General features: G+C 37.6%; 1 protein-coding gene across 4 annotated transcripts in view; it reads left to right on the top strand.

The window, feature by feature from the left end:
- The window catches only part of TMTC3 (transmembrane O-mannosyltransferase targeting cadherins 3), a 33,981-nt gene extending 29,063 nt beyond the window's left edge, over window positions 1–4,918 (top strand). For all 4 annotated transcript variants that reach the window (XM_074827106.1, XM_074827108.1, XM_074827105.1 and 1 more), the window contains exons 14-16: window positions 424–593; window positions 1,401–1,627; window positions 2,725–4,918. In XM_074827106.1, the coding sequence (XP_074683207.1) occupies window positions 424–593; window positions 1,401–1,627; window positions 2,725–3,545 (1,218 nt within the window). In that variant the 3' untranslated portion in view covers window positions 3,546–4,918. The remainder of the gene's footprint in view (window positions 1–423; window positions 594–1,400; window positions 1,628–2,724) is intronic.
- The last annotated feature ends 9,348 nt before the right edge of the window (window positions 4,919–14,266 follow it).

Below are 14,266 nucleotides of genomic sequence, written 5' to 3'. Positions count from 1 at the left end.
GGCTGGTAAAAACTTATTTACAGTTATCTTAGGCTGGAGGGTTAAAAAAAGGAATTAAACTGTCTGATAGAATATCAGTTTAGGCTTTAGGAAATATTCTTTGTCTGAATGGGACAAGTTTTGCAAGGTCTGATTGGTTTTTAATGTCTGTCTGCGTGAGCCCAGTTAGGTAGTAGCAGAGCTTAATTAACTGATGTCTTAGTCATCTATGTTTTCATAGAATTAAAGAAAAAAAGATATTCTGTTTATATTCTGGTATGATTTTCTGGGAAAGAAGAATTGCTATATGTAATCATTAAGAGTCTGCACACTAATATCCAGTGGTACCCTAAAACAAACGTGGCAGAGTTAAGAGGAGATCTACACTGATTGTCTTTCATATTTTTACTCATCTGTGTTTGGTACATATATTATTCTTGACAGATCATTCCAGGTAAAAAGTATGCAGCAAGAGTTGCTCCTAACCATCTGAATGTTTATATCAATCTTGCAAACCTAATTCGAGCAAATGAATCTCGCCTTGAAGAAGCGGATCAATTATATCGACAAGCAATTAGTATGAGACCAGATTTCAAGCAGGCTTACATCAGCAGGTATCTTCTAATTTTAGAGATACATATTCTTCAGTAAACATTTATGTATTTGCAGTGCTATGAACAGTATTTAGTTCATACAGTTGAATTAGTTGCTGGAATTGATTCATTTCCAAATGAGAAGATGAAGATTTGGGGCAATAATCAGTTATTCATTACAAGCCTGTTCTTTTAAATTCCTGCTTCAAATGGTGTGTTTCCACATAGGCTGTGTACTCAAACATTGTGTAGCAAGACGCTTCCATTAGATTTCTTTATGAATCTCAAACTCAAAATTCTAATCTCCTAGTTCAGTTTTGAACTAAAAAGCTTTTGGTTAGTCTGAATCATGGACCTTTCTTTATCATTCTTTGTTAAAGGTGGTCCAGAAAATACAAGACTTAACTAAAAAGAACATAAAGGTCAGCTAAATAGATAAGAGTAATGTGGCTATGGGTATTGAGGCTTCTGTTCACCATTTTGTTAGTTGTGATTCCCATTGGGACTTAGGGAGATGCAAAGATGCCTGAACTATAGCTGTTGCAGTGTAATTACATAGCCTATATTAGGAATACTTGATCACTGCTTTTTTAGTTTTTGCCTTGCATATCTGTGTGTTGTATATAGACTTCTGAGAGCTGAAAGCTTTGGGAATGGTATGTAAAGAAGGTCCTGTATTGTTTTGTGTTTTAAAACAAGCAACAACAACAAAAAAATGCTGTTATCTCATATATATTGTCTGTAGGAGGGCAAACTTTTAAAAAACCTGTAAATTATTTTCATATTAGTGTGAGTAAAAGTTGAAGGTTAAATCTGATTCTTCAACAGGGGAGAATTACTTTTAAAAATGAACAAACCTCTGAAAGCTAAGGAAGCTTATCTTAGAGCTCTAGAACTAGACAGAACCAATGCAGACCTGTGGTACAACTTGGCAATTGTTTACATTGAACTGAAAGATCCAACAGAAGCCCTGAAGAATTTCAACCGAGCACTAGAACTCAGCCCAACGCATAAACTGGCATTATTCAACTCAGCACTGCTAATGCAGGAATCTGGTATGTTAGTTGTCCCTTACATAAATACTGTGTATTTCCATTTACAGGATCCATACTATTTAATTTCCTTTAATGAACTGTTTTATTCTTGGAAAGCAGAAGTTCTGCAAAGAATATTTGGCAAGTGACTAGTAAAGTTTGTTTTTCTTTTTGTTGGGATGGTAAACTACCTCTGAGAAAGAGATAACATGGAGTTGATTGGAGCTGATGCAAGTGGATTATTCTCCATCTCTTCTCACACTGTAGGTTAGGTAGTACAAGAAATGCCTTGTTTCTTGTCTGTAGAAGCACAATGGGCTTCAAACAAGCAGAAGCATTAGCTATCTAGAGTTCAGTTATTCATACTGGAAGGTGCAGCACTGTTTCAGGAGGTGAAAGAAGACGGTTAAAATCAGCTCCCTGCTCCCCCATCCTTCAGTAGCTCTGTTCCTGGAATTTCTTACTAAAATATATTCACTGGAGCATTCAGAAAAATAGCACAGATTACAAGATAGCATAGCTAATCCTGTATTATCAGATAAGATTATTTTACCATATCTTTTTCAAACTGATGCAAATTAAAATATGGGAGTTATAGATTTTATTGTTTTGGTGTTAGAAGATATTTTAGCCTGGCTATGTCTGAAGTCATACTATGTGATCTCTCGTCTTTAAACTTTTTCAATCTATCTTTTAACAAAATGATATCTTCCACTCCCAAGTTTGCCTCTGTAAGAGCTGGTTTGTCAGAACTGACGTCTTTTCTGCATTCTATTTGCTCAACCATACATGAAAATAACTTTATTCTTAAACTTGTAGAGATACCTTTTTGTATCCGTTATACCAAAACTTAAATGTAATTCAACAAATAATAGAATAATGATGCTGACTTTGGCTATAAGTCAACTGTAAGTAGTTTCATTGTGTAAAGAAGGTGGTTGTAATTTACTTTTGCTGTTACGCAGCAATGATAAAAAGTAGCATTTTAAATGCTTTCCCTTTTACTGTTCTGTTAAAGATGTTACATTTTAATGTGTATAAAAAACCAGCATTTTATAGGCCTGGTCTAAAAATCCTTCAGAGTAAATCTAGAATTAAATGCATTTTCTGTCATTTAGGTGATGCTCGGCTTAGACCTGAAGCTAAACAAAGACTGCTGCATTATGTGAAAGAAGAACCACAGGATGCAAATGGGTACTTCAATTTAGGTATGCTGGCAATGGATGACAAGAAAGATATGGAAGCAGAGGCATGGATGAAGAAAGCTATAAGGTTACAACCAAACTTCCGAAGTGCTTTGTTCAATTTGGCACTGCTTTATTCTCAGACAGCGAAAGAATTGATGGCTTTGCCTGTCCTGGAAGACCTACTGAGATACTACCCTGATCATACCAAAGGTCTGATTTTGAAAGGAGATATCCTTATGAACCAAAAGAAGGATATTGTTGGAGCAAAAATGTGTTTTGAAAAAATTTTGGAACTGGATCCCAACAATGTACAAGGAAAACATAATCTTTGTGTGGTTTACTTCGAAGAACGAGACTTAATAAAAGCGGAAAAATGTTTGGTTGAAACACTAGCACTGGCACCTCATGAAGAGTATATTCAGCGTCATCTAAACATAGTTAGAAGTAAAATTGCATCGGTTAGTGCTACAGAACAGTCGTCACTTCCAGCAGATGGGACTGCAACTGTAGCTACAGAAGAAAAAAAGAATTCCTTTCAAAATTTGAAAGAGGTAAAAAATGAGCAGAAAATCACCCAAGCCACAGTTGATAACAATAAAGGGCACTCCAAAAATAAGAAACGAACAGAGAAAAAGAATATGAACAAAGAGACTCCCAAAAAATCTACAAAAGAAATCAAAGACATTGAGAAAAAGAGAGTTGCTGCTTTGAAAAGACTAGAAGAGATTGAACGTATATTAAATGGTGAATAGTCTTTATCACGTCACAGTAGAATAAGGGGAGAACACTATTTTTAATTATTGTTTAATATGTAATCCAACTGGAAGGTGGTCTCAGTGCTTTGAAAGTAGAAATAATGTTGACTGCATATCACTTGGCAAGCAGCAAAAGATATTTCAATGCTTTATGTGAGAAAACTGCAAGTTTTAAATACGATGTGGGGGATGGGTGGGAATCGAAGGATAAAAGGTTGAGAATAATCTTAAATGCAGAATCCTACTAGTGAGAAAACAACACTCATAAAAATCATTGGTAGTCAGGGATATTCAGTAATGCTTTCAAAGAATCAGTGTAACAACTGAATGGAGAATTAATGGGATAAGCCAGACACTGCTGCTTTCCCCCATATAAATCTGTTTGTATTATTATCTACATTTCAGTTTACATGTCACCAAATTTAAATCTTTCTAGACCTCTGCTATACAGGAAAAATAATTTTTGTTTGCATTATTTGTTTCCAGAACTTAACAAAAAGTCATCAAAATGCCACTGGTTGTAGTATAGGAGGATGCAACAACACACTAAAATTTTCAGTTGCGTTCTAAATATGGAATGATATAACAGCCTTTTAATTGTTCTTTACTTACAATACTAATGGTTTGTACTGTTTTACCTGACAGAAATCTTATGGTGCTCTGAAGATCTTTAGACTATGCTTTTACTTTAAAAGGAAATGTGGGTTTTTTTCTTTAACTGTCAATCATCTGGTTGTTTTTAAAACTTACATAAAAACGAGTGGTTTTCTCACTTTTTCCCCAGTTCATTGAATGCTGATAAATGCACTTTTGGTACAGTAACCAGTATGCTATGCAGTAGTCCTTGTTGACTTTGTATCAATGGCTGTGGATTGACTCCTTGGTGTAGTAAATTCTTCCTTGTTTATAGCAAGCTGGCTTTACTATTTCTGTCATTGGAACAGTATTTATATTCTCATTACTTTTTACAGCACTAATATAAGCAATGATTGCTGAAGGCAGTGTGATAATAATTAAGCCACTGAATTTAGCAGTGTTTAACACAAGGGAATGTAGATGGTATCCTTCCAAATACTAAGTTCTGTTGTTTTGATACTCTGTCATTGGTGTGTGGTTTTTATTAAATATTTATTTTGCTTACTAAAATATTCCCATTTACACTTTTCCACTAATGCATCATTTTAGTTTCTTCCCTGAAATGAAAATCTTTGCAATTTCAGTGTTGCTTTTATCCTTGTGCAATGCATATATTTTTGTTTAAATGTACTACCGATTACCTAAACCCGATGTTTTCCTTAATTATGAGAAAGAAGTGTAAGAGCTGGGTTCAGTAATAATTTAATCGATCATTAAATCTAACTCTTACTCTTCATGTTTTGTCTTATTTAATAATATAGAAGTATTCCTTAGCAACTCTACTGTTTAGACTTAATCCTTTCTGTAACTGCTCAGTGTTCTGTCTTGGGCAGTATTCCAGCTGTAAAATGTAGTATTTATCTCTGTGGGAGGGATCTTGAGTGGTTGAAGGTCTTGCAGCGGACCTTTTCTTTATTATGTATAATTTGTAATGTTACCACAATGATTTCTTGCATGGTAATAACTGGGGAGAGGAAAAAATTTTTTTTTTAAAAACATGATTTAAAAGCTGCAGACACGAACAGGTAGGTAGTGTGCAGCTGGTCTTCATACAAACGTTTTTGAGTGCTGCTTGTAGTAAAGTGCTCCCAGGAATCTATTGACCACACCTTGAAAATCACTGTTTTACCTTGTCTGTGAATAACTCAGATACTTATAGCTAAAATAGCTATATAGAAACTTGAACTTGCATATTAAGTCTTCCTTCCAAAACTTTGTTTTACAAAAGAATTAGTCATCATTCTGGCTGATACAAAGGAACATTAATTTGAAAATGGAAGGAACTAAATAGTAAGAAAAGGTACTTTCTGATGAGTTCTCCTCTCCTGTATATCAAGAGCTCCCAGAGACCTGTTTCCACACTGTTCTCATTCAGTCTGTAAATTGAAGAGGGGAGGGAAAGGCACATTCTCGATTTCTGTAGTTGAGCCTCTGTCACGCTGCTCTCATCTTGTCTGTTCAAGTAGCTCTTCTTTAGGGACTAGCAAGAATTGTTAGATTTATTGATGCTAAGAGGTCCCATCAGGTTTAACTAACTAAAATCATCAGACTAATGTTAAACTGAAGGATGCTAGAGGTAAGTCTTTCAGTCTGTTTTCAGGTACTCTGCCCCCTTTGTCTCTTATAAAGAAATTTTAGTAAAAACAAGTATTTTGACTAATGTCACTGTGCCGAGTGGTATTTAGCCTGTTAGGATGTGTCAACCAATTTAAAATTAAACTCTTATGAGAAAAATGGTTCAATTAATTGAAGTGACATAGCTTCTGAAAAATAATCAAAATAGTTTTCATATGAGCAAATGCTATCAGAATGATTTTGGCTTTGTCTGCTTGCAAATAGAAGAGAATAACTGACAGATGTTTATCCCCTTTCAATTCAACCTATCTTTTGTCCTCTCCCTGCCATCCTCATGTGCAAGAACACCATAAATGTCATCCCTTTTCACAACTCCCAATTTCACTAATATGCAAGAACTGGGAATTTCCAAGGATGGGACAGTTTGAGTTTCAATAAGGCCAAATGCCGGGTGCTGCACTTCAGCCACAACAACCCCCAGCAGCGCTACAGGCTTGGGGAGGAGTGGCTGGAGAGCTGCCAGTCAGAGAGGGACCTGGGGGTGTTGATTGACAGCCGGCTGAACATGAGCCAGCAGTGTGCCCAGGTGGCCAAGAAGGCCAATGGCATCCTGGCTTGTATCAGAAATAGTGTGGCCAGCAGGGACAGGGAAGTGATCTTACCCCTGTACTCGGCACTGGTGAGGCCGCCCCTCGATGACTGTGTTCAGTTTTGGGCCCCTCACTACAAAAAGGACATTGAATTACTCGAGCGTGTCCAGAGAAGGGCAACGAAGCTGGTGAAGGGTCTGGAGCACATGTCATACGAGGAGCGGCTGAGGGAACTGGGGTTGTTTAGTCTGGAGAAGAGGAGGCTGAGGGGAGACCTCATCGCCCTCTACAGCTACCTGAAAGGAGGTTGCAGAGAGCTGGGGATGAGTCTCTTTAACCAAGTAATAAGCGATAGGAGAAGAGGTAATGGCCTCAAGTTGCGCCAGGGAAGGTTCAGACTAGATATTAGGAAGTATTTCTTTCCAGAACAGGTTGTTAGGTGTTGGAATGGGCTGCCCAGGGAGGTGGTGGAGTCCCCATCCCTGGAGGTGTTTAAGAGTCGGGTCGACATAGCGCTGAGGGATATGGTGTAGTTGGGAACGGTCAGTTCTAGGTTAACGGTTGGACTAGATGATCTTCAAGGTCCTTTCCAACCTAGATGATTCTGTGACAGGCAGACTAAAATAATTTGTAGCCCTTTTCTCATACATACAGAAATTGTTCAAACTTACATGTACAGCTTTGTTGGGGTCACCATTAGCCGGGGTCCTTATTTCTCCATGCGGGAACAGAAACGACGCAACACCAATGTGATGATCAGGTCGTCCCATCTATATTTTTATTCCTTTTCTGGTTACATTTATATTCTACTAAGTTCTGTACACGCACTCATCTATCTTCTAATAGGCTACAGGTCATCTGCACGCGCTGTTCACGCGCCTCTACAAGTATTTGCATTGGTTAATTGCAATTAGCACGTAAAGCCCAAAACTTGCCAAAACTCCCTTATCTCATACCCTGTTTTGCTCAGACTTGTGTGCTTTTGCTGACCACAGGTGTTTCTCACTTATCTGCTATCTTGTGTGTTTTTGCCAGCCTTATTTTGCTGGCCTTGTCTTCGTCCTTGCATTCTTCTGTCTGCACTAACTTTCTCCCAGCGCGGCCCAGACTCCTACACAGCTACAATAAGCATTCTAAGTGTTATACACACTTGTGCATATAATTTCAATGCAGACTTAATGTATTTGTCATTGATTTTTGGATCTTTTGCCGGTGAGTATTTGCATAAAGAATTAGAGGTAAATACATGTAAAACTTAAGGATTAATTGGATATGCATGCATATAGTTGGAACAACTAGATGCTTATGGGTAGTGCAGTCGCAGAAGGACGTGTGCAATGTGTGCAAACATCCTAGACTTCATTGTCTAAGTATTGCAAGTATTCTTTATTTTCTGAGTATTCTTTGCATTACAACCAGTTAAAAATGTGATCATTCAGATCTAATTTTTTTTTTAGTCTATTGATTTTTAGCAGCTCTGTCAAGAAAATAGTTGGGTGTCCTGAAGAATAGGAAACTTTTTCGTGCAAACAGAGATTGGAGTCGCAAAGGATTAATTGGGACAGAAATTCTTTTCAATGTGCAGTGCAGTTTGCACCTTGATTAGGCAATACTGCAAGAGATAAGCAAGGAGTGAACGTACAGGAAGATTGCTGTGCATGGAGGGTTTCATATAAAGAAAAGCAAGAAAACAGGCAACATGTGCTGCCAGAGCGTTTAACTGAAGGAAATGGGAAGCTTTAGATTTCTGCTCAGTTGTGGAGATCTACTGAACTGCACCTTATTTTGGAACATAACACCAATTTCAGTAAGTCTAAAAGGAAAACTACATTCTAAAATCTTAGGTAAGTGGGTCTTGGCTTCCACATGTGAAATAATGCCTGTGTAGCTGTAAAACCTACAGGGACTTGTCATCCAGCTCCTCATTCTTCACTGACTCTCTGGCATGAAGCAGACAGGCTCAGCAGATCCTCCTGCTCTGAAGGGGACACAGGTGTGTTCTCTGCCTGTGGGATGTGAAAGATGTGCATGTTCTTTGTTTTCCGGGAGGTATGACAATATGGTTACTGAGTTTCCCCTCATGTGTCAACAACACAATGTTTTATTACTTAGGCTTTGTTTACCACAGCTAGCTGAACTGTAGGTCTGTGGTATAGGCAGCCTCATCTTTAATGGGACTACAGAGCAAAGCACTGACCTGAGAGAAATGTCAATTTTCTGATAGAGGAGTAAACACTCCCAAAGCAAAAGCTGTTGAAACATTTTGGTGCGTGCATGTAGTTTGTCCAGGGCAACATCTCAGCAGCTTTCCCTTCCTCACAGCTGTTGAGCATTCCAAGACTAAGGGGCACTGAGAGCAGCTCTTCAGGCGCAGTAGCTGAACCATCTGCCACTTGATTGTCAGATGAGGTTTTTGCAAGACCTAACTGTTCCTTGTAGCTGTGAAGGTGCTCACATACCTCCTTTCAGGGTATGGAGCTTTGGGCTGAACATGCAAGCATTTGTTCCTTCCTGAGGTTTCCTTTGGAAAAAGTCAGTGAAGATCAAAACAATTCTGGGAAGTGAGCAGCCTGCCCCAGGCTCTTGCAAACTTTGCATCCCACAAAAGCACCAGGAAGAGGCCCAGTTTGAGTGAGTGTATGTGGCTGGGCTGTTCCTTGCAGAGGCTCTATAATCCACCTCTGCATGGCAAAATGTCTGGAGCTGCAGCAGAACCTGCTACTCCTGTAAAGTCCTGCTTCAGCTTCTGCCACATAACCAAAATTATGCTGCTCTGATTTTCAGTCTAGGAATCCTGCTTTGCTTAGACAGCCAGAGAATGGAAAGGCTGGAAGACACCTTCCACCCGTCCTTCACCTCATTTCCTCTCCTTACAAAACTGTAACACTCTTCATATAGTGTTTCAACTGATCAAGAAGAACCTGTCCCCCAAACCTCCAACATAGCTTACGAAAAGGTAAGACATTCCTGCCTGGGATCAAAATAACATAGCTTACTATGTTACATACATTACTATGCTACATATTTAAAAAAAAAAAAAAACAAAACCTAGATAGATATCACATTATTTTTATAGCATTCAGTGAGTGACAGTGCAGCTAGTATTCTTTGAAAACTTAAAAACTGCTTTCTGCTGTCTTATATTTAGCACCTGTCTATAAACCAGTGGTCCTGCATGCGGGATGTATGTCTCTTTTGCAAACAGCCAGAAGATACTGTATACACACATCCATAAACAAAAAGCAATGATGACAAAAATGAAACAAAAGAAAACACAAAAAACTCCAAACAAAAAAAAAATCATAGAACTTTCTGCATAATTATCCTGGCAACAACATTATAAGCTATGTAACTTTCTTGGGCTAGGAAACAGTTCCAGAAAAACACGTTTAACCTTCCCCAACACAGTGTCATGCTTTCAAAGCTTGCTAGAAAGAGAATTGGACTTTATAGATACCATATACTCTGAACTAAGGTATTCTGTTTAAAATAAAATATTAATATAATGCTAATACTCCAGCATAATACAAACAGCTGTTAGCTGCTACAGCTTTACCAGTATAAGAAATACATTATAAAAAAAAAAGTGAGTAAAAAGTCCCTGTTCAGCTGGTGTCTTCACCGGTGCTCACAGGACTGTAAATGTCTTTTGTTAAATGGCCATACAGAGTTGCTAACTTTTCTTTACAGCAAGTTTAGAGGTTACATGCTTGTTTGGGTGAGCTCAGTCTTTTTCAGATGTGGACAGAAACAGAGAAAGAAATTAAATGCTTGGGTTTGTAGGGCTTTGCATGCCAGACTACACCTTGGTATTATAGAAAAAAAGTATCACTTGCCAACATTCTAGTTACTGGTAGGCCAATGTAGCAGACAAATTGGTGTATTTGATATAGTTTTGGAGGGTGATACAACTTACAAACTTTATATGAGGTTATGAATTGTCTGTGTCTTTTCTACACTGTAACTATTATGAACGTGAAGCCATGAAGCATTCCAGGTACAACAGAAGTGACCATTAAAATAAAGCATGTTGTTCAGATTTCCTACACCTCTTCAGCATATGTGTTTGTTCCTTACATGTAATTATCGCAGTATTGTCTTTTTAAATACACATAGCAAGGTATTTTTTAATTATGTGTATTCATCCACGCACAATGAGAGTAGGTGGAGGAGGAAAATACAACAATTACAGGATGTCTTACCAAAAGTAGAAGTCATAAATCTCAGTTTTTAAAATACCATCTTGAGCATGCACTCACCTTTATTTCATTTTCAATTGTTAACCCAGTCCTACACTTTTGTTGTGATTGTCATTAGAGTGCGATGCTGTACCACTAACTCCCCGGTACTGAGAGCTCAGATGAGATTGTGACAACTGGTGCTTGCAGAATGGGGGATTAGTTGTTATCTCTTCTCAGCCTCGAGCTGAATAATTGAGGCTTGCTTCTTTGTTTGGGGGCACCACTTGTTTCATCTACAGGAATATCAGACATTATGGATGACTCTCAGTTTGCAAGATGCAGTAATTTCTCCATAAATGTGTGCCTTCTTATTAGCAGACAAAGATAGCATGGTGATATTGGGCACACCTGGAAGCTGTAGAGGGTACAACTGAGGGAAGCCAAATTACAGGAAATGTTAAGTGTTACTGAAATCCAGTGAGATAAAAGGTATGTAATAACTGCTGTGCTCTGAAGTTATGCAAAAATATGATGTCTTAGTTAAAAAGCCAAAGACAACAACTGATAGAAGTTTAAAAGAAGTTTCCAAGTACCCTTTCTATCCTCTTGAACAAGTTTTAAACAGGTTGGGAATGCTGGGTTTTCTTCAGCTCTATATATAAACATTTATCACTTTTCCAGTATAAATAGCTACAAACAAATAAATAGAGACAAGGTATGTGAAAAATAGAGAAAGGTATGTGAAAGCTTAAAACTCATGAAATTCAAATACTGTACAGAAATATAAAAGAAGCTGGATGGGTAGTATTTCTGTAGATGTATTTATATGAGTGGGTTTGCATGAAGTTAAAGTATGAGTTGTAATAATGGGTATTATTTATATGAGTCATACTATATTTCTGCCCCTTACTTGAGTAAATATAGTCAAGGTCTTAGTGCAAATATTTAGGTTTAAATTTACATTTCTAGGGATATTCCTTCAACTGTTATTACAGGTATTGTAAAAGAACTAATTTGCTAGAATACTCGTGAAAAGCAAAAATAAGAAGCATAATTAAGTTTTGGGAGTAATTTGCTTCTGATCAATATACATGGAAAAAGTATATATTTGAACAAAAATATATGCATTGCACAAGGATAAAAGCAACACTGAAATTATAAAGATTAAGAAATTAAAATTATGCATAAGGATTTTCCAATTATTTGCATTGGCTTATCTTGTGATAAAAATAACAAAAGAAACCCTCTTTCAATTGACTTCCTTTTACCTTTTGATTGTCTTACTGTCTGTAAGACCTTTTCCCCTAAAGAACAGCTTTTTTTTAATTGAGTACAAAATTGGCGGATGATCCTTCAGCTTACAAACACAAAACATATTGTGAGTGTAGGAAAACAAAAAAAAAAACATAAAACAAAGTTACTGAAATGCAAGATGACATCTAGGGGTTTTGTTTTAAAAATTAATAACAAAATAACAAACACTGCTATCTCAGGCTGCCTAGTGGCTGGGTGTCCTTAAGAGCCTTCTGGCTGATGAGGAAATACAGCAAACTTTAACTCATCAGTTACTGACCATCTCAACTTCAGAGTTTAAAATCCATTTCATATGGTTGTTTTTACTAGTATACTGTTCCTTCTTCAGCTCTAGATGAAATGGTATAAAGGGATTGAAGGTGAGACTGAATTTCAGTAGCACAGCCTCTGTATTTCTGGAATGCGTTGGGATCCTCTTTCCTTTGTTCTCTTATGTTTCTTTTGTTTCGGTGGCACTGTGCTTTCTCACACTGTCAGTGTTCCAGGACAGAAGGCTGTAAAGAGGGGAAAGAAAAAGCAGAGGAGCTAACTGAAGGTTTTTAAGTCTTTATATATGTATTACTAGTAAGCATCTTCAAGTGTTCTGATTTTTGCTTCTGATTTAAATAAATAACATAAATATGTATATAAATCACATATGTAAGTCTTTGCTAAAAAAACTGGAACACAATTATTTCCACATTCGTTAGGAAGAGTGCTGATTTCACTTTATTATTGAAAACTATTATTATTGCTATATGGAACAGCAATGCAGAAAAATACCTACAGGGAGTGATGACCAAGTTACTGTTTCAGGTTATTACCTAGTATGAAGCAGCTGCATAAATCACACAAATGATCAGCCAAGCGCAGAGACTTACATAAATAAATCTATAGAGTTGAGAGCATAACAATAATATGTAGAGCATAACACCATGTAACTGAATTTTGCTGTTATATCTTGTGATTTGCTTTATTTACTGCTCAGGATCTGGCAGGGTTTTGGGAAGGTAGTAGTTTCTGCTTCCAGGGGCAGCAACTGTTCAGACTGTTGTTCATCTGCTGTCCATTATCACTTTAGAGGTGAAGGCTGTTACCTTTGTACTTGATGTCTTGGTAAGTATCTTGTGCAAAGGAGGAGCAGAGGGTAGAGTCAACAAGTTAAACTAGAACAAGATTTCAAGAAGATTGTGATTATATCAGGACCGGCTGATCTAGCTAGCACTGTTCTGTATTTCTATCCTGCATTTAGCTATTTACAGACAGTCTTCCTTGAGTCCTAGTAGCAACTTTGGTGTGGCTCGTAACAATATAAATCTTAAGCAACAGTCCAACCCATGTTCTCCATGTGACAGGATAAATTGCTGTGCTCTGAATAACACCACTGGAAGATGTGGCCTCTGACCTCAGAAGCTTATCATCATGGAAGTATGTGATGATCTAAACTATGAAATAAATAAAAATGGCATTTCCATTGTATATTGGGGACTAGCAATAAAGCATCTAGGGTCTTACAAAGCTGCTTAATTCTACTGAAGTATGATGATCTTCATGATATTGCTTGTTAACATCCCTCCAGACCTGAAGTTTTCTTCTGAAGAACTTATTGCTTTTCTGTGACTGCATAATGAGAGGAAAAATACTAATTTGCTTTCAAATGTTACTGTCAAGTCCAGTACTCACAAATTTTTAATTTTAATTCAGGGTGATTATGCATACATCCTGAAGAGCCTGTATATAGAATTGCACTGAATAGTGAAAGCACTGTGAAAGCCGCGTTTGGAATATTGCAGGTACAACATGACTGGAAAGGCTTAAGAGGAAAAAAAAAATCCAAGATTTTTGAACACAAAGATATAACCAGTGTGTCAAATCATGTTTACTCCACAGATTACTGTACACACTAGAGAAATATCACTTGCAATTTGCTTTTCACTTCTTAGTCTGAGCATTCACTTTCAGAGACTGAAAGAGGGTTACATAGACTTATTTGGTGTGGCCACTCTTAGGAGGAATTCTGCTATGTACCCAAGGTGGTCAGGGGCTGTAGCATATGATGTGTGAAGAGAGGCTGAAGAAGTTGATTTTGTTTTGCCTAAAGAAGACATGACTATAGGGGCCTCTTACTGCAATCTTCAGCTCTTTGTAGGTATTTGTGCAGAAGCTGGAGCCAGATTCTCCTTGGTGACACACAGCGACAGGTAATGGACACAAGCTGCAGCAGGGGAAACTCTAATTAAATGCAAGAAAATAATTATTCTCAGCATTCCCATTTGCAGATGATCACAGTGTTCAGAGGTGTATCACCCCTTTGGCATATTGCCTGCTTCAGGCTCTTCAGCAGTCATGTCCCTGTGAGAACAGGATTGTACTGGCCAACCACTTCAGCAGAGCTCGAGCGAGTCATTTTACTGTGACAGATACCGTTTGGGCTAACTCCAGG

This window comes from Strix aluco, chromosome 5, assembly GCF_031877795.1.
Source record: "Strix aluco isolate bStrAlu1 chromosome 5, bStrAlu1.hap1, whole genome shotgun sequence".
NCBI classification, from domain to species: domain Eukaryota; kingdom Metazoa; phylum Chordata; class Aves; order Strigiformes; family Strigidae; genus Strix; species Strix aluco.
This window is presented reverse-complemented; position numbering and strand designations above follow the sequence as displayed.